At 46.9% G+C, this 20,180-nt stretch overlaps 1 protein-coding gene and 1 long non-coding RNA gene across 51 annotated transcripts in view; one reads left to right on the top strand and one right to left on the bottom strand.

Moving 5' to 3' along the window:
* The window catches only part of Celf4 (CUGBP Elav-like family member 4), a 288,929-nt gene extending 276,871 nt beyond the window's left edge, over positions 1-12,058 (bottom strand). For 14 of the 50 annotated variants that reach the window (XM_074069946.1, XM_074069945.1, XM_074069948.1 and 11 more), the window contains exon 1: positions 11,524-12,049. In XM_074069946.1, coding sequence (XP_073926047.1) covers positions 11,524-11,809 — 286 coding nt within the window. In that variant the 5' untranslated portion in view covers positions 11,810-12,049. Of the gene's footprint in view, positions 1-11,523 lie in introns of all 50 variants that reach the window. The other 36 variants (XM_074069949.1, XM_074069965.1, XM_074069971.1 and 33 more) reach the window with 9 other exon arrangements.
* A 549-nt stretch (positions 12,059-12,607) lies between these two features.
* LOC141422482 (uncharacterized) overlaps positions 12,608-20,180 on the top strand; it is a 53,591-nt gene continuing 46,018 nt past the window's right edge. The window contains exon 1 of the long non-coding RNA XR_012447055.1: positions 12,608-14,138. This is a non-coding gene — a long non-coding RNA (uncharacterized lncRNA). The remainder of the gene's footprint in view (positions 14,139-20,180) is intronic.

Genomic DNA, 20,180 nt, shown 5'->3' with positions numbered 1-20,180 from the left:
AGGTGCAGCCTGCGTGCTCCCTGCTTTCACGCCTCTCCAGGGGCATTTGGAAATTTGTTTGCAGAAATTGAGAGAGGTAGCAATTTGGAGTTGGACCTTGTCAAGCCTTAAGTATGGAAAAGATTCAGTTGCCTCATTTAACATATGGAACCTCCCCAACATACAGAATTAAGAATAAAAACCACACTAAACTGTAGATTTCAATTATTCACTTTTGAAATGAAACAAAACTCACATAGGTAAAGAAACTACTGTACAAAGCTTTCTGGATTTTCTGGTAAACGTCTTTGTGTCTCTTTTGTTTGTGCGTCAGGCCCAGGCCTGATTTACCAAGGGAAGTGACATAGGGTCCCAGGTCACTCACCCATACAGGGATTTGCCAGCTAAGGGCGGCCTGCCCTGAACCGGTAGGAAGGGGGTGTTGGGGACATTCGCCAGCAGCAACAGGGCTGGGCGGAGCCTGGACTGCGGCAGGGCACGCGCAGGGCGCTTGGTTTCAGGGGCCCGCAGCGGTGCGAAAGAAGTTCTTCCTCTCACCGTCAGAGGGCAGGCGACAGCCGGAGGAGAGAGGATCCTCCTCCCCTACAGTTTGGGGGCTCCTCCCTATAGACTGGGAAGAGCCTAAAGGAGTGGCCAGGTTTCTGTGCTTCCTGCAGTTCTCCTTGGAGGCACCTAAACTGAGGCCTTTTGGCTGAGGAGGGGACAGGGGCGCTTCTGAAATATGTGACAGGACTTGACCTTTCCATACACCCTCTGAGGCCTCCTTGGGTGGGAGCCAGTTCCAAACTCTGGGATCTGGCTGGGAATGCTGGGACCTGAGCACTGGGGAGGGACTGGCAGTGACCCTCCAGGGCTCGTGGTCTTACAACTGGTTGGGTGGAGATCCTGGGTGGGACCCTGAGAGTGCAGGGAGCAAGTCAGGTTGAATGGGGGGGGGGTCTGCTGGAGCCAGATCGCTTCTAGTAAGGAAACACCTTCTCCAAGAGGTCCCACTTCTATCCCAGACACAGGCACCATTGCCATGCCCTCATTTCCAATCAAAGGCATCTCCCTGGCTCTGTATTCATCAGCACCTCACCATGGGCCTGGCCTCTTAAGTCAGGCTCTCTCTGAGCTGTCTAGTTGATGCTGGGAACACAGAGAAAGAATGATCAAAAAGCCTGCTGGGTCGTTGGCTGTTCCTGAAGACACTCCTCCAATCTGCCCTTTTGGAACCCCAGACTTCTTTTATCCTTTCATTTCTCAGAACATTCTTTCAGGTATTACCCAGGGTTGCCCAGGAGAGTTGGGGATACCATAAGCCAGGACCTCAGTGAGCAGGGATGGGGTGTGTGTGTGTTTGTGTATATGTCTAGGCAGTCTCCAAGGGAATACTAGAGCCGAAGAAGTATGGTCTTCCCTTTTCTTCTCACTCACTGGAATTAGAGGTGAGCTTCAGTGAGAAGTAGCTTTCTGAGGTCCAGAACATTCCCACTCTAATAGCACTGCTGACAGGGCACCACCTGAGCCTCTGGTCCCAAGAACTTAATCAGGGTGATTCTAGAAAGTGAAAAGTGCATGTTGGCATGCACTCATGTAGGTGGGAACACTGCTTCAGGCTTTTGCCATTCCCTTGGACATAGACCTCTTCACACAGCAGGAGCAAGGATATGCTCCATACTTTATATGGTGAGACCAGGTAAAGCCAAGCCAAGTATTGATTTGCAAGAACGATATGGATATGTTCGATAACGGTTAGGGGACCTGATTTCTTTCTTTTCCTGTTCAGAGAAGAATTCTTCTTCCACATCACCCTGATGGAAAGCAGCGTCCAGATGAGGGTGAGGGCTTTTTACTGGTCACCCAGGGATACCCCCATTCCCTTGGTCTCCTCCCAGGAGTCTATGAAGCCTCCGGGAACAAGGTCTCCTCTCCCACCACACAAGCATTCCCAACATCTTCACCTCCTGTATATTCTGAACCAGTCAATATAATTAACTCTACGTGGGCGTAACTTCCTGCTATTGCCAAGGAGTCCTCCCAGCCTTGCCCATCAGCAGTGATATGATAGAGTTTCTGGTTATATCGGTCAACCAAGATATCGATATTATTAATAATAAATATCTATATGCTGACCTTTGTCCACATGACTGAATCACTTTGGGCTGGCTGTCATATTTCTTTAAAAGGTATTGATAAGCTTATTACTGGAAGGATGTACATAATCTTAAGTTTGTGCCTTTTACTGATTTTCAAGCATTTGTGGAAATCTACCTGTGTTGGGTGAGCTGCTGTGGGTAGGACAGCACGTGGTGTACAAGAGAACTCCTGTGTGTACGTGCTTGTGTGGTGAGCATATGTGTGTGTGTGCATGTGTATGTGAGCCTGTCTTGAACACTGGTCCTTTTAGAGCTGATCAAATAGTCAATTAGAGCATTATAGGGAGGTAGCAGAATCAGAGAGTTCCTACAAATACACTGTGATGTAGTGTTTGATCTTTGGATGCCTCTTGTCTCCTAGGACTTGCGTGAGGAGGCTTGGCTTTATAAGGATAATATTAGGTTGATGCCTCATTCTCTCAATTTACCTGCCAGGCATTCACTGGGAGTTGTCTGGCCAGAACCAGCCACTGGAAAGTGCAACAAAGGCCACGTAGCAGGCTTAACTTTGAAGGCATAAAACTCCCAGTCTCAGTTTCTTTATCTGTACAGTGACAGCAATTCACCTGACTCTATTTTCTTAAGACCAAAAGAGGGGAGATTGACTCAGCTCAGCCCTTTGTGCCCAAACTTCCTATCAAAGGAATGCTTTACATGAATTCCTGGTCTTGTTAATTCCATGGTGGGGTATGGCCTGCTGCTATTGGAAGGGAATGGGCTTGTGGAATTCCATGGCAGAAAGCACGCTTTGCGTACTTATATGTATGTGTGTACACACAGGTACACAGACCTCATTGCTGCATATCTCTGTGGCTGCTGTCATGGCTACCTGCATGGACAGTGGTGCCAGAAATCATGTCTCTTAACAACTCATTCTACAATGATCCCATCCTGTTTGGACCCACACATGCTCACTTGTCAGGGGTGCCCCTTCATTTGTCCCTGTGATGGGAAGCCGGCTAGCTAGAGAGATCTTTTGGATCCTCAGACATGGTGTGTGAATAAACCAGACATGGATTAATTAGGTGTGACTGCATCATTAAATTAGAATAATGAACAAACAGCTACGTATGGCACTCAAATCTGCCTAGAATGGCTCCAAGGGTTGCTTTCAAGTAAGTCACCTGTCAGTTTATAGGCTTTGGACTCTGGAGTGTGAGGATCCTGTCATTTCAGGAGAAGTGAATTCTTTAGGTACCACCTACCCCAGGTAAGGATCGTTCGTCAGTGGGCACTAATCCTCCACAACTGAATCCAAACAGTGACTTGGTTCGATACAGCATCATCTATGCATGCTTCAGCTGTGCGCATTTCTCAGCGTGAAATACGGCAGTGGCACAGGTGCTCAAGAGACGGGAGGGAGAAGTTAAGAGGTGTGGGCAGCAATGGGAAATGTATCGATCCCACGATATTTATGTGGATCTGCACAGTTGTTTATGCACGTGTGTACACACACCCACACTCACACACACCTTTCTTTTATGAACCCAATTTCCAGGTATTCTTTTCTGTTATACCAACATACTTGCCATTTCAGTCAGATAGATTCAAAGGTGAACCAAGTTTTGGGAACAGCTGCTGAAAGGCAGGCCCCAGCCCTGGGCAGACAACATGGCTGATACTTCCAGTCCTCTGACCCTGAGGCTGTGCAGAAAGAACTGTTTGACTTTAACAGAGAGGAGGAAGTCAACAGCTACAAGGGGAAAAAATGGGAAGCTTGCTGGCCTTACTGGCCAGCTGTGGGATAGCTTAATGCATCTGGGGCTTTGTTAGTAAGATCTGTTAAATATCTAGAAACCTTTGATCTGTAGACACTTTTAACAAAGGTGATAATTAATTAAAGCAGAGTGTATTGCAATAAAGTAACATCGCGGTCAGTTTATGTGCTGTCCAGAGCTGGCCTTCGGAAGTCTCTGTCAATTAAACTCTTGTTGGAGGCCAGCTCGTTATCAATTTTTTTCCTGAGTTTGATCAATATTTTTGGCTGTTCTGTCCTCACAGAATCAGGATTACGTCTGTCTCTAGGAAGACACCCATTTATTTACATCTTGCAGATGGCCACAAAGGATTTGTTCTGAGCTGAACTGCTCGGATCACTCTGAGAGTCTCGGTCAGCTCTTGCTGGAGAGGAGATAGAAGGAAGGACAAGAGAAACCAAGGATGGAGCAAGTGGAGGGGAGAAACCCTGAGACTGTATAATCCTGTAAACACCCCTTTCTACTCTAGGGGCGTTCAAGAGGTGGGCTTCTCACCTGACATCCTGGGTGGTGCCTATAGGCAGGGCTGTGGCTAGGGCTTTATACTCACCCAGGAGCCACTGGGAACTTGATGGGTGAAAATGGAGCAAGTTCTTAGGACAAGTATATAGTATATCAATTCAGGAAATTCCACTCATGCCTTTTCTATCCCTCTAACTGTCCTTCTGCCCCAGTATTTTTAACCACACTCCCACATGGCCAAGTGGAACATTTACCTCCTTCTTCAGGCACCACTAAGGGGTTGGGATGGTATCTTCAGTGGCAAGGAGAAGGAAAAGAGGGAGAGGAAGGGTGATGGATGACAACAGGGCTATACTAAATTGGGTGGAGGGTTGTATTCTAGGGCCTAGGCCATTTGGGTAGGATGGATGCTTTCTGTGATTTTTAGAGAAGCTGTGCATTTAAAAGATTTAGAAAAGGCAGAAGTAAAGGGGGCGAATGTGCTTTTTTGTTATAGAGAGCTCAAAAGGAGGGCAACTAGGTATCTGCCACACCCTGCTTACATTTAGGGAAAATGCAGCACGCTGATGGCCTGTCTTGCTATCTTGACTGAGCTTGTCAAGTCCTATGTGTGAGTGTGTGTGTGTGTGTGTGTGTGTGTGTGTGTGTGTGTGTGTGAGAGAGAGAGAGAGAGAGAGAGACAGAGAGAGAGAGAACACTACAAGAGGAAAGTAGGCTGGGATACCGGGGGGGGGGGGGAGAGGGGGGGGAAGGGTAGGGAAGCAGTGGGTGGTGACAATTAGCCCTGCAGAGAACTGACTCTGTAGCTGGCTAGTCAGATCCTAGATGGAAGGTCATTTCTAAAAATGAGTCAATGGGTGAGCTGAAGCAGGTCAGACTTCAAAGGGTGATGGGTGGGGGATGATGATGGGATTCTCTCCCAAACATGGACTTCTGGGGAGGAAAATCAAGCAGAAAAAAAACAGCACCTCCACACTGGAACTTGGATCATTGACAAATCCAAGCCACTAGTTCTGAGGTGGAGGATGTATGCAATAATGAGGACAGTATCCTTCTCCCCGGATTCTTCCTTTTCATCCATCACCCCTTTGCTCTAATTTTGCATATAACCTTCTTTGCAAGATGAAATTTCCCCTAACGTCATCGCCATGCCACTTGTATTTGTCATCTCTTCCCTGGGAACACATGTGTGCACATTACACATACACACTCACATCCAGCTCACACAGGTTGCGGGACCTTCCCCAACGTCCTGGATCCCAGAAAAACACTGGTTTCACACCTTCTGTATCTTCTCTCTACATGTCACATGGAATTTCCCTTCTAAGTTCAGGAGCTGCTGCAGTCTCAGCCACTGTCAAACAGTACGCCTAGCTTCCAGCTGGCATTTTGACCCTATAATGTTAGCTTTCCTTTTTTTCCTGCTGCAACATTGGCCCTCATTCTGTGTTGCATCTCTGTCTCCTCCTGTCCATTCCAGATTCTTGGTCAGCTGAGATCCCTCTCGGGTCTTTGGAAACTGACCATCTTATGACATGGAACGTGTGAGTCTTCAGTGCTTTTCCTAAATCCAACTCAAGCAAAGTTGAAACCCAGCTCTTTTTTTAACCAATGAGGTGGCATCTTGACTGTCTTCTCAGACATAATTCACATTCTGGCACATATGCTTTAATAATAAGGATGATGATGCTAATAACAGTGATGGTGATGACCATACTAATGTTGGTGGAGTGTGATGAGCTCACTGGGCTTCAGGAATGCTCCTAGAATCCAGCTGTTTGAGAAACTTTTGAGAACTTTACAATATGGGGCATATCTATGGCATGCATTTTTGCAATTGTTTTTCTTTGAATTGTTTTCAAGCTTTTCATTCAAGAAAAGATTGTTTTATTTTGCTTTGGGTTTGAGAAGCCACAAACATCCAGCCTACTAGAGCAGGTGATGGAGGGAAAGAAAGTAGCAAAGGGGGTTCTTTCAACACGATCTAGAATTCCCATTAAAGCTGGGGGGAGGGGAGGAGGCAAGAGTGTTAACCTCTCTCTGTCGAGTTGCAGTGAAGTCTAGGCTAGTCTGGTTTTCATATGTGTGAAATGCAATTAGTCATGCTTGTAAATGGATGCACATATGTGCATATGTGCATGTTAATTCATCTCTGTGTTTGTTGATTCTGAGAAAGTCTGTTTCAAAGATAAATAAAATTATGCACAAGATGCAAATAACCACCAATTTTAAATAAACCAATTATTCCAATAAATTTTTCTTTGCTTTTTGATAGGACACATAAACATCTGGAATTTGGAAGCTTTTAAATGGTGGCTGTTGCTTTGATATACTTTAGTCTTGTAAAGATTGCTACTGTTCATTTTCTTTGGTGAAACTTATATATTTTTTAGTGGTTTTCTTGTTTTCTGATTCTATTTTCCCTATCTCTGACAAGGCAAATCTTTCTTTCTAAAACTATAGGTGTATAACCAGTAATTCAGCCAGTCTCTTTCCCTGGACAGAGCTGAGTTTTTATTTTTTTGGCATAATTAAAAAGAAGTTCATTTTAATTGAGTTGATGCCCATGCTGATACTTCACTCTCTTAGACTCATTTGAAAATGGAAATCAGATACAGCCTCACAGTTTTAATTCATCTATCTATAGGGGAAAAAAAACCCGAGCCATCTCGACTAAAATCAAGAGGTAGAAATTTGATGTTCTGAAAATTGTTGCATCTTAAATGCAAATATAAAATATCATTTTATGAAGATGGTCTCAAATCACCAAAATAGAATCATAACCCTTATCTTTCCTCTTTTTCTCGGTCACACCCCAAATCAAGGAGATTCAGGCATTTCCACTCAGGTACAGTTGAGATGGGGGTTGTGCATCTGATAGTGAGTGTATTTTAAAATGATACACTTTCCAGAGCAAAAGCCACAGAAAGGTCTGTTACTCTGTCCCCACCCTCATTCTGGATGTAGGGTGAGAAAGTACGAGGGGCTGACATCTTGTCTCTGTTGCTGTGGCTTCTGGTTTGGGGGGCTCCCAGTGCAGTCATTAGAGATTTTCCTCCATGCAGTGGGGACAATCTCAAAGCAGAATAGTTACCCAGGTGCAGATCTGTTCTAACAGATAACAAGAGGGACTGTGATGGGGACTTGGCTGTTTAGATTAAAATGCATCGTAGGCTCTGGGAACAAGCACACATCAGTAGTAAAGGCTGTTTAAACCTTTGGGGACAGCCCTATGTTTAGATTACATTAATTCATAAATATTATACTAAATACCACTTAAATTGGACTTAAATGGCATCAAAGATAATGCATTATAATATGGCTATCCAGAGAGCACTAGTCTTTATGTCTCCCAGTAACTCAGTCTTTGCTGCCTCCTATCCTGCTAGGTAGGACCAAAGTTATGAATGGATTGCTGATGTATTCATGTGTGATCCACTGTGTACATGCATGTGCAGGCATGAGAATGTGTATGCATGTATGCATCTTCAGTCACTGCCTCTGTTAGTTCTCCAGGAAATAAAAAGAAGAAAAGAGAAGTAAATAAAAAATGAGATAGAAGAAGTAGACTAGTGGGTGACCTGTTCCCTTTTCCAAGGTAGAAAAATTCTACAACAAGGGACAAAATTGGTCCTCAGCTCATTTTTGCTGCTACAGGGAGAACTTGCCTCTGTTCTTTAATCAATAGTACAATGTCTTTCTCTTTGGAGCCTGGAAAAACAATCTCCAAAAGTGCTTCAAATGGGGAGGAAAAGATTCCGAGTTAGCTGGAGAGTTTGCATTACACTGGGTTTTCTTCCTTGGGTGTTTTTTTTCTTTGAATTTTGATTTGGAGTTTTTATTCTTTCTTTCTCCCTCTGCCTAGGACCCTGATCTCCCTTCCTTCAGTTGCTTATTGGTCTCCAGGGTGTAAATTTACCTTTTTAGTAATTATCCCAGTCCACAGCTGCTATTTGCTGCTTCCCAGTCCAACAGCCTTTCCTGGATATGGCTGGGTTTGCTCCATAACACCTACCACTCCCTCCTACACAGACTCCCAATTTGACTGGAGTAATTGCCTTTTAAGGTGCACTCTACGCATGGCAGGTATTCCATTAACCCTTAGAACTCCTTCTTTCTTTAGTCACCTGAAATGGCAGGTGGACAACAAATGGAAACCCACCTGAAATCTCATCATTTAGCTTTTACTCCTTTTTAGAAATCAATAACATACATAATGCCTTCCACACTGAATGCCAGTATTCTGTCATGCCTCTTAATTTTATTCCAGTATTATTCATTAGAAGTTAGAAATTCAAGAAGGGGAGAGCAAGAACCACAAACATACCCTGAAACCAGGCTTAACAAAGGCATGATTCTATCCCTAGCTTCATGTTGTCAATTTAGAGATGGGAAAAATGTAGAGGCCAAATGCAACTCTCATTCTTTAAGCCTCATCATGCTTTTTGACTTCACAGTAATTAATCACCAATGGCAAGCAAGTAATTTTTTAAGGTGGCCAGAGGCTTATTTTATCAGGATTAGTTAATAAATCAGGCTGCATCACTGAAGGAAGAGTTCAAACTCTACTAGAATCGAATGAACCAGCCTTTGGAAACAGTCTCATTTATTCAGCTCTCCGGGAGCTTCCAGGCACTGTCAGGGACATTGTGGCCCATCCCTGACTCTAAAAATCAGGGGGATGGAGAGGCAGGAAGTTTCATAAGGAAAAATATATGCTCAGGTTCTGAAGGGTGAGCTGCGACAACAAGGCACCCAGAATGCTGGAGCCAACGGGCCTGCCTGTCACTGGCTGAGACAGTTTGGGAGAATTCTTTAGAAAATGAAGTTTTCCTGTGCTCAAAATTCTGGCTGAACATATACATAATTATACCACAATACATATATATGTGTCTATCTATCTATTTATCTTCTTTATCTCCCTTATATAGAACAATTCTACTTCTTTACTGTACTATGAAAGAGCCCAAATTACATTGGAAACAAAGTGATGATATCAGCAAGGGATTGTTGAGAAGAAACAGAGGAATAATGTTAAAGTTTAGCTTATTGTGAAATAATGAAGCAAATAAAGTGTTCCAGTCCAGATTCTATAGGATGCCCAGCTCTCTACAACTGTCTTTTTGTCTCTAGTGGGTACTGATTTTTTTTTTAAAACTTTGAAATCTTAAATTACCACAAGAACTGATCATCAAGATGGGCAAAAGGCTGCCCCACCTATGCTGTTAAATTTTTTATTGTTACTATTTTAAAAACTGGGGACTTATTAAAATGATAAAGGTTTGATACACTCCTTGATTAGCTTCTAAGAAGCTTGATTGGAAAGGGAAAAACTACAAAGACATGGTTGACTTGAGAGGGAGTGGGAAAGAAAGTGTTTCTTTTCTTTGAATATTATTTTGAAGACTGCCTCCCCATTCCACCTTTTCAATCTCTCTTCTGAACAGACAGACATTTTCTCCATATTGGATAAAGGTTGGTTTCTCTCTTCATTACAGCCCCCACCTCACCCCACCCCAACAAACCCAGTATATTTCCATTCTGCTGTGTTTTTGTGCTACTCAACATACCATTAACTTTAACATTTACTCCTCAGTAGGCAAACTGGAAGATGCTAAAGCCAATAAAAACTGCTCTCTGGGACTTCAACTATGAAGAGTTGGGAGCTCTGTTTAGTATTCGGATGAAGGGAGGGCTGGAGCAGGAGGGTGGTTGTGATAGTGAAAACCGCTGCTGTTAGAGAGCCAGACAGCTCCGCTGCGCTCTGCACCTGATGTGCTGGAGGATCAGCTCTGTTCATAGCCCATTTGTGGCCAAGGATGAGGCTGCTGTCTCTGCGGGGGTGGGTGTATGTGTGTGTTTTCATCTTTAAAACCACCAGCTCTAACACTGCATCTTCGGCAGCTCTCCACACTACTGTTTATTAAAAACGGAACGTCCACACACATCCCCTACAACTTCCTTAGCCCTGTGCTCCTTCCCTGCCTGGCGATCAATCTCTCTCAGAAAGCATTTAACTTGCCCACACAGCTCCAGCACCGATTAATCCCTGCTGCACATCCTATATATTACTGTTAGGGAGCGGAGCACTGGGCTAATTTCGTCACCCACCAGCCACCCACACACATTCTACAACTGAGCACGTTTGGGGCTCTGCCTTAAAGATAATAAAACAAGGAAAAAACAGGCAGGATGCAGACAATTCCCATGACCACTTTCCTAAAAAGTTGCTAGTTTTTAATTCGTTGATTATTCTGTCTCACCCTCTCCCAGACACTCACTAGAAATGATGGCTACAAAGGAGAAATAATGTACTATGAAGCTCTCTACACGGTGAGTTTGGGATACATTAGGGTACACCTTTCAAAATGCATATCTTGTACACGTATATTTCCCCCCAAAGTTCAGCTTTCCTGGAGAAAGATATTATTTGGGTTTCCCAGACCCCTCACTCCACCCAGGGGATGGCTGGTTCCTTGCTAATTCTTGCCTTGGGTTTTATCACTCCTTCCTTCAAACGTCCAAACCATCCCTTTCCCCCACTTCCCCACTGCTACTCACACTACAACCAGATTATTGAGACACACAGATAGACAGGGAGAATATAATGTTGAATTGATAGCAAAATAAAAATATCTCTTTGAATTTATCATCTGCCCCCTTTTAGACGGCTGTGTTCCTGTTACTCTGGGCTGGAGCTAAGCGGGATGAGGAGATCATCTCTTGTAGTATTTTCAGCACCACGGCGACGGACAGCACCTTCAGTCCCTGGCCCGCTCCGCGCCCACCAAGCGCCCGCCAGTCCACTCAGTGTCCTGGGCTTGCCGGGTGTGATCGTCCCTGTCCCAATCTTTCAAGTCGCTCTACCCCCCAACCCAAGCTCCATTTCCCCCTTTATCCTCTCTTTTTTCCTCTTCATCTTCTGAGTCCGCGGCTCTCCCTATGGCACAGTTTCTATCAGCAGCTCGCCCAAAACCCAGCCTTGCCCCAGCGAACAGCTCCCCACGCACCCCAGCTCTAGTCTCCACTGCCCGAGCGCCTCCCTCCTCGGCGCCCGCCCGCGGCTCGCTCTCGCCCGGTCTCCCGCTCGTCAGTCGCCGGCCGGCCGGTCGGCTGCCCGCCCGCTCCTTAGCCCCGGCAAAGTTGGGAGCGAAAGGTGCACTCACCTTTGTGCATGCCTGTGAACCTGTCCTTCAGAACCGTAAGCTCGTAGATCTTGCCGAACTCCTCGAAGAGGGGCTTGAGGTCCTTCTCATCCAGGTTTCGGGGGATCTGCCCAATGAACAGCTTGATGGCATCGTGGTCCTTCATGGGAATGGTCGACGGGTTCCCCGGGCTGTGGCTTAATCCGTTCATGTGCCCGGCGCTGCCCGGGCTGCTGCCGAGCCCGTTGGTACTGAGGCTCGCGTTGTCAGCCTGTCCGTTTGCTAACGTGGCCATCTTTATATACATAGAGAAAATCTTCTTTCCTTTTATTCTTTCTCGCTCGCACTCTCTCGCTCCTCTCCCTCACTCGCTCGCTCGCTCGCGCTCACCACGCACACGCATACACACACTCGGGTTCTCTCCCCCTCGGTTTCTCTACACCTCGCTCTCCTCTCGTTCTATGCTCTCTCTCTCTCTCTCTCTCTCTCTCCTCTTCTCTCGCTCGCTCTCGCTCTCTCCTCTCCACTCCCTCCCCCTCCCTCCTCTCTCTCTCTCTCTCTCTCTCTCTTTCTCTTTCTGTCTCCCCCTCGGTCTGATCTGATTTTTTTCTTTTCTTCTTCTTCTTTTTCTTTCTTTCTTTCTTTTCTTTTTCTTTTTTTTTTTTTTTTACATTGAACAGACAGGATCTCTGTCCTTTCCGTTTAAACAGGCTGGACCGGTTCAAGTTCCCAGCCAGACCAGGGGTGGGGGCGACGAGTGTGCGCGCGCGGAGGAAGGGAGCGCGGGAGCCCGGGAGTGGGTACGCTGGGGGCGGGGGGAGCATCGCGGCAGGCGGCGGTCGGGGGCAGGGCGGCATGGGGCGGCGCCGGCCTCGCTGCGCCTCCCCCGTCAGCGGCCCCGCGGAGAGGCGGTGGTACAGTCCGAGACGGCCCCCGGCTATAAATAGCGCCAGGCGCATGGCTCTTTGGGAGGCGCTGAGATTCCGGGCCCGGCGGCCGCAGGCATCGGGTTCCTGTTAGGAACTGAGCTACGGGCCTCGTGTCTTTGCCTTTTGGGGGTTCTTTTGTAATAGCAGCAGGTGCAACTTTTCGTATTTTAAAAACATTGATTTTCATTTTCGTGTGGGTATGTAGGGGGGAGTTATCCACCTAGCTGCGCTCTATTAGGGCGACAGGCGGGAGAAGGAAGGCAGGGATGGCGGGCGGGGCGGCGGCGAAGGCGGCGGCGGAGGTGGAATGGGCGCTTTTTTCTCCCATCTGGCTCCATTTATTTATTTATTTAGACCAGAAAAAGCGAGCGGGCTTGGAGGGAGTCCGCCCAGTGATCTGAGTGCGCATTGATCAGTGTCGAGAGAAAAAAAAGCTACATAAATATATATTATGTGGATAAATCTATAGACAAGAGCGCTCTCTCCGTTTCTGTTTTTTTTTTTTTTTTTTTCCTCCTCGCAGTCCCAACCTGCCAGAGCAGCTCCCAAATTTCTCCCTCCCACTGGGCATCTACCTCCAGCCGAACCACCTGGGAGGATAGGGTAGGGTGTCGGGCCATGCCAGGGACACGGGGCGTAGAGATTCGGGTCCGTCCTCCGCAACAGCCCGCCTCCGAAGGCGGGAGGTGGGTATTTCGGTCCCGGACGATTTCCCCCGTCCCAGAGAGCAGTGGCCGCCCTGGCCAGCAGCCGGCGGGAGGAAGGTAGGCGCCGGGCGCCCTGGCCCGCTCGCCCGCGGAGAAGGGAGGAAGACGCTGAAAGCGGTGGCCAGTGAGCCAGCGCGGAGGAGCGGCTTGGTTTTTGCCCTCGTTTGCTTTACTGGTTCAAATTAGGAAATGTTTTTCTTAATCCACTGTCAAAGAAATAAAGTCCCTGAATCGCGACCCGGACTCGCGCGGCGTGCGCTGCCCCGGCGGGTTTCGTTTTCTGCACCACCCACTCCAGAGGTGCGAGGCGGGGAGTCGAATAGGCAGGCTAAAGCCCAGGGTCCGGCCGCCCGGCTGGCACCGCTCGGGACTCCCCGCCAGGCCCGCTGGGGCTGGAACCTCGGCAGGGCAGCTCGGAGAGGGAGTGGCAGGCATAAGAGCCGGTCGGAGCAGTCCCGCCTCTGGGGAAGAATACTGGCGGTGAACTTGGCTGGGGCAGCAGATTTTCATTTTAATGGCATTTACTTGCACCCCATCCTCTTCCACATTAGCTTTTTGAAGGACAGATTTGTCTCAGCTTCAGAAGCCAGGCTGATTAAAATAATGCTCCTGCTACCCCGCGGGCTGGGACCGCAGGGCGGAGCTGATGTCCTAACCCAGGCGGGTCCCGGACTGGTCACTTTTGGATTTTCAAGGTTTCTCTGTTCTTACTCTAGAATTACATTACGTTACTAGACGACATGTTTAAAATTTTATTTAAAGAAACGAGACCCCCAGCAGCCTGAAAACCCAGGCCAAGCCTGTTTGGTACCACATCTCGGTACTCCCCAGCGCCAGAGGAGGCTGAAGGCTGGGAGGTGGCAGCCCCAGGCCCCAAAGGAGTTCCAGATGACTCTCCCTGAGGATGGGGGCCCAAACCAAAGAGCAAGTACAATTCTGAGAACTGTGGAACTTCTTCCTTGCATTTTAGATTCTCCTGCCTTTGCTTTTGGAGTCGTGTGTAAGTATAGTTGATTCCTAACTCAATTTCCCAGGCTTATATTATTTAGTGTTATATGTTGTCTACGAATCGCCCAAGTTGATGGAATCTAACAGAAGCTCACATATAGAGTCTATCTGCTGACTGTGTGCTTGGTGTGCCTCTGGTGTGCTATAATAAGGTGGGCACATTCTTGGTTCCCACATGGAGGGTGTTTGCATGTGTGGCAGAAGGTGTGCGTATCTTGTCAGGACGGTGTGTGCTTATGTAGATGCAGCCTGGACATTTGCACAGATCCTATTTGTAGCCTCTCTCTCTCTTCCCCCCCTCTTTCTCTCTCTGTGTATACCTATCAGGTTGAGACCCCCCCTGCTCCCAACCCACCTCAGAACACATGGGCAGAGGCTAACAACTATCCAAAATATCTCCTCCAATATCAACACTGTCTTGCAGCACTGGGGCTTGGCTCCAGGATCTTGCAGTAGAGTGGAATATAATTTCTGTCATACCAGGGGAGTTAGGGAAGGTAATTCCTACTTGATATCCTTCTTTCTCCACCTGCTCCCCACCCCTTCAAAGCAAAGCCATGGGGGTGGGAAATGAAGGGAGCCAGCTGAGGGCAGCTGGAAAAGGAGGGGCTGTTCAGGGGGAGAGTTGCTGAGGTTCACCCTTCTTTCTGTCACTACCCCAGCCACTCCAAGGTTCAAGTGAATTATTCACAGGTATTTAATTATTCATGTTATTATTAATAATAATAGCCAATACATAAATAAAGGCAGTCCCTGGGCAGGAGTAAATGAGGAAGTGGGTTGATAATTTAAGGAGCACCTGGTTATTTTAGATGCCCATGCTGCATCCTGGTCCATCCAGCTTCCTCTTGGTCTGCTCCTCTGTGTTGTGTGTCTTTATTTGTTGGCCTAAGTCTGGGTAGAGCTCTTTCTTCCTTAGGCAAGCTTCCTGCCCTCCACTCTAGCCTGCCTGCTATTATCTTATTTCAGATTTGGGCTTACTTCCTTAGAGGGAAGGATATTCCCCACCTCCCAGCTTTCTGGTAGGTGTATGGTGAGTTGCTCCATCTCTTCCCAGCTTGCTGGGGCAGAAGCAACCAGGACATCAGGTCCCTACCTGTGTGAACAGCTTCAAAAGCAGCTTCTGTCCAGGCATGGATCTCTTAAAGGTGCAGAGCTGCATCTCTTAGTCTCCCACCTCTCTACCACAGCAGTGTTGGGGGATAAAATAACACAGACAGGTGTCTCAAATGAATGCAATAAAGGAGCAGGACCCCTAAGAAAATAGTGTGGAACATGAATAAGTTGGCTCTTTGGTATTCTTGCCCTTGATATTCTAAGAACACTTGAGTTAAATTTTTTTTAACCTCAAATTATCAAAGAGAAATGCAATTAGGAAAAGATAGGGGCAAAGTATTATTCACTATGACATTTAAGCAGATTTAAAACTTTTTCTCCAAGTGCCACTTCATGGCCACAATTATTCCATTGAGAGAGAGAGAAAGAGAGAGCGAGCTGGCAAATGGAAATGGGAGCTTGAAACAGTTGCTTCTCATTTTCTCTGTGAGTCTGGAGCTTACATTTTGTTGCTGATTCATCTCTGGGACTTTCAGGAAGCCCCATGTGTGCATGTGTGTGTATGTGGGGCCTAGGGTTGGACAGGTTATGTACTCAGGCCTTCCCATTGCCACCTGTTCTTTCACTTTCCTTTGCTCTTCCTCTCTACTCTCAAGGAGTTGGGGAGCCCTCTTTGTGCTCAGCTTCCCTCCAGCTGAGCCTCATTCTTCAGGCTGACACCCACTGAACCACATTCGGTAGCCCTAGCCATGGCCACATACCCTCAGACCTGCTCTGGCTCTCCTGCTGGTGAATCTTTTTCTCTCTGTCTAGATGATGAACTCGTGGAGATTAGGAATCTTGTGAGCTCCTCCCCTCCTCCCCTGCACACACTCACAGTGATAGGCATGTAGTAGGCACTCAGAATAGAGTTTACAGATATCAATGGCTAATGTGACTGGGGCAGGTGGTCAAAGCTGTGTTTATTCATCTGGGCACTAAGGATAGGGAGCTGCAGCCCCAGGCTGACACTCCAAGAATGAGTTCAGGGTTGTGAATAAGAACAGGCAGTTCAGAGAACACACAGCAGCTCAGCCTCCTGAGTCTGCACTGCTTGGCTTGGAGGCATCATCACTCAGTCATCTTTGCATTCATCCAGTCCTTCTGAACTCCCACTGGAAGCAGTGGAGAAAGGACAGGCCCATGAAGAGCTCACTGTCTAGTTAGGTAGACCAAAGTCATACTAAGTAAAAGCCCCAGAACAGCAAACAGCAACAGATGGTTAAATGTCTTCCAGGCCTGAGCACTTCCACATAGGAGGAAATGGAGAGAAAATAGAAAAGGATCCAGTTTAGGGGGTATGATGTATGAGGTGAATGGTAGCCTTGAGGAAAGAGAGGAGCTTGTGAAGGCAGGATGCAGAGAGTGCAGAGCTGCCAGATAGCTGGCTGATAATCTGGACTTAGACTAGGAGAGAAAAAGTTGACGGGTTCTCCAAGGGGTAGAGTGAAAGGAGCAGGCTATGGATCATGGGCTCCCAGAGAAGGTGGAGTTCACTGGACAAAGATACCCCAGGAAGTTCTAGAGGAAAGAGCCATGATCTGGCCCTGCAGGAATGGGTGTCTCAGTCTGGAAAGAGAGGAGGAGGTGGCCTTGCCACCATGTTGAATAAGCAGAGGTCTATGAGTTTTCCAGAGACAATAAGGAGGAGGCTCTCATGTGGATACAGGGTGGGTAGGCAGGATGAGCCCAGGGCTTCTCTGTCCTTGAATAATTTGGGAAGGTTTAGTAATATAATGAGGACTAGGATTAGAAAGGAAGAGAAAAGCAATTTCTACCACCTCTCAGTTAATTTTAGTATCGTCCTGCTGCTCGGAGTAGAGCATTGAAGGACCTCTTTGTCCTATCTGAGCCCACAGCCGATCTGTCCAGGGAAGCAAACCTCCTTGAGAGTGGAAGAGAATGGGAGGGAAGATGCCATGTGTTTGGTAAACCCAGGGGCTCCCCAGAAGGACAAAGCACTCTCTAGGGACTCCGACAGGTGCCAGGGCTGGCAGAAGAGGGTCCTCTGAGCTATTTTTCTTGCTGACTGAGACCTAGGGACATGACTTTCTTGGTCTGATGGGGGCTCCTGGCTCCCTGGCACTGGTAGGCAATCTCTTGGAAGTCACTGTACCTTTGGTCAGCTCCTGTTCCAGGCTTCCACACCAACCTGGGGCTTGTCCTCACTTTTGTTGAGGACAGTGTGAGAATAAAGTGACCTTAGAGTCACAGCTGGCAGATCCAGAAGCAGCAGAAGGAATCTGAGTTGTCACTTTCCTGGGCCTCAGCTTTCCCCCCTTTAAAATGGAGACTGTGATCCCTTTTCAGCCTCCCTTCCTTTCTCACTACACATTCAAGAAGATGAGACACATCTGTGAGGTTGACTCACAGTTCTCATATAAAAAAATCATTGTTAGGTGAGAGAGTGGGGATCGAGGGTGTAAATGGGCTATAGAGATGTAGATAAATTTGATGAGCTTGATTGCACTGAGGGGTTAGGAATTGACGCCTTATTGTCCCCAGAGAATTTATATATTTTTTACGAAGGACAATGCTCAGTCCAACAGAAGCCGATGACATCAGCTGCATTTAGGTAAAGCCAGCAGACCCTGTGCTCTGGAGCCACCTGCTAATGTCAAGTCCAGTCTCTCCCACTTAAGAGCTTTGTGACTTTGGTCAGGCTATTTAATCACTTTGTGGCTCAGTTTCCTCATTTGCAAAATAGGCAGAGGAGTAGAATCTAGCTTATAGAGCTGTTGTGAAGATTAAATGAGTAAATGCAGGTAAAGTGCTTAGATCAATGTCTGGGCAGCCAATATTATCGGAGCATCACTAACAGGCCACTGGGGGCTGAGGGTTTGGCTGAGCCCCTCCCACCTTCTGCAGAGGAAGGATGTGGTTCCCTCTAGTCTGTGGGCCTAGTGCCCAGACCTGAGTTGAACATGTGGGCATGCTTATGTGCTCATGTGCTGCAGGAGTGTTTTTCAAGGTGCTCCTTGGGGAAGGAGGCCTTTGAGAGAACACAAAGTTGTATTTCTGTCTTCCTCTTTTGGGGGCCTGCCCTGTGTACTGGCTGCTGGCACTTTGGCCCCTTCTTACCTGAGAGGTGTTGCTGTAGCAAGTCCTTTTAATTGTGATGTTTTACTAATTAGTTTTTAATTATGTTAATTTATTGTACATGAGCCTTGAGGTTTTCAGACGCTGGGCTCACTTTAGAAACTGGAATAGTAGGTTGTATTTATTACACACACAATGCTGTAGATGAACGTCACTTTAGCGTGGCCATGATTTCTCTTGTAACGTGTTGGAGTCAACAACTTATGCCTGGGTTCTGTCATTCCAACTTTCCCACAACCTCTAGAGTCCTGCTGGTTAGCACACAGTCCTTTACCCAGTGCTGGGGTTATGGGACTCAGTGTCCATAGGCTGTGCCGGTGACATGAAAGAGTGAGGAGGCTGGATGAGGTCAGGGAATCCCAACTGGCTGGGGTCTCAGGAAAGTGAGACTTCAGGATATTTATGCCAGACCAGGTCTTGAAAAGGTTGTTATCTGAGGACCTCAGATTCACCCACCTTGGTGGAGCCCTGGAGCTGGTGCTGATAGAGATTGATAAGGAAGCTGTTGCAGCACAGCCTGGATAGAGGAGGTAGAGGCTGAGGATGAAGAGGATGCATGTGTAGTCAGGTAGGGGCTGAAATCCATGAACCTAGGCAGGCTTATGTTCCAGTTCCAAGATTGGCAGGTGGCCATGGTGGTGGGAGGTGGGTTTGCAGCTGGGCTGGCTCTTAGAAAAGAGCAGGGTAGGGACTCAATGACCACATGTTGACTGGCTGATGATAACACAGAAGAGTGTAATCAGTGGTACAAGACCTAACACAGAAGGTGCCTGGGTATTGAGGAAGATGTAAAGGGAGAAATTGTCTTTTTCCCTCAACACACACCTGCAGATGGGGAGGTCACCATACAGGACCATCTTCTGTGGGTCATTTCTACTCTCAAAGGATCAAGGTTTGCTGCTATTAGGAATGTTTCAAAGAAGGATCCATAGGGATTCAAGAAAATCACACTCCCCTCAATAATTTCCAGATGGCAGCCTTCTTTTAGTAAGTTTAGTCTTCCAGGATGTACATATAGATTTGTATATATATAAATTCTGGTCTCTTATTAAACAGACACATTAATATAAATTTGGCTCAAAGAGTACAGTTTAAAGAAACATAGTCTATAAAAACAGCTGAACATTTGTTGCTTAAAATTTGTATATAAAGTCTTAAATTTCTATGCTGAATACACACACGTGTATAGGTTAGGTGCATGTGTTGTGTTTAGAAACAGTTTGAGCTGTGAAAGCAGATAGTCTTGTAAGTCACGATCTCAGAGCCTCAGTTTTCTTATCTAATACATGGGGATACTCTGCTGTATATAATTGTGGTGAACATTAAGAAGAAATAATTATGTAATGCCTACCTTACCGAGAATGATTATGAGGGTGTACTTACTAAAAAGTAAACTTAATCTCTCCTTTCCAGGTATAAGCTGTTGCAGAAAATAAGATTGAGAATCTGTGTAAGGGCACATGGAGATTTTCTAAGAAAGGATGGTTAAGGCTTCTTAGTGGTCCTCCCACTGTTGTTGGGAGATGAGAGGGATCCATAGTGGGCGTCCAGTCCATTCCCTTTGACAGTGTAGCAAGTCTCCAGTTGGGGGTGGAGAGGAAGGTTCCCTTCCCAGCAACTCAGGCTCAGGGAGTATACACTGTAGCTCGTCCATATCCCCTTTGTCAGGAAAGCCCTCAACCACACACCCGCACAGCCAGACGTAGGGAGGCTCCTGCACAGGCTTGCATCTTTCCCTTCTCCTGGAGGGTGGGCAAGTTTCTATGACTCACTTGCTGGCCCACTGCCTTCTCGCTGAGTCACAGTGTAATTGATCCTTCCTTGAGCCAGGTTTCTACTC

Source organism: Castor canadensis, chromosome 4 (assembly GCF_047511655.1).
Source record: "Castor canadensis chromosome 4, mCasCan1.hap1v2, whole genome shotgun sequence".
Classification (NCBI taxonomy): Eukaryota; Metazoa; Chordata; class Mammalia; order Rodentia; family Castoridae; genus Castor; species Castor canadensis.
This window is presented reverse-complemented; position numbering and strand designations above follow the sequence as displayed.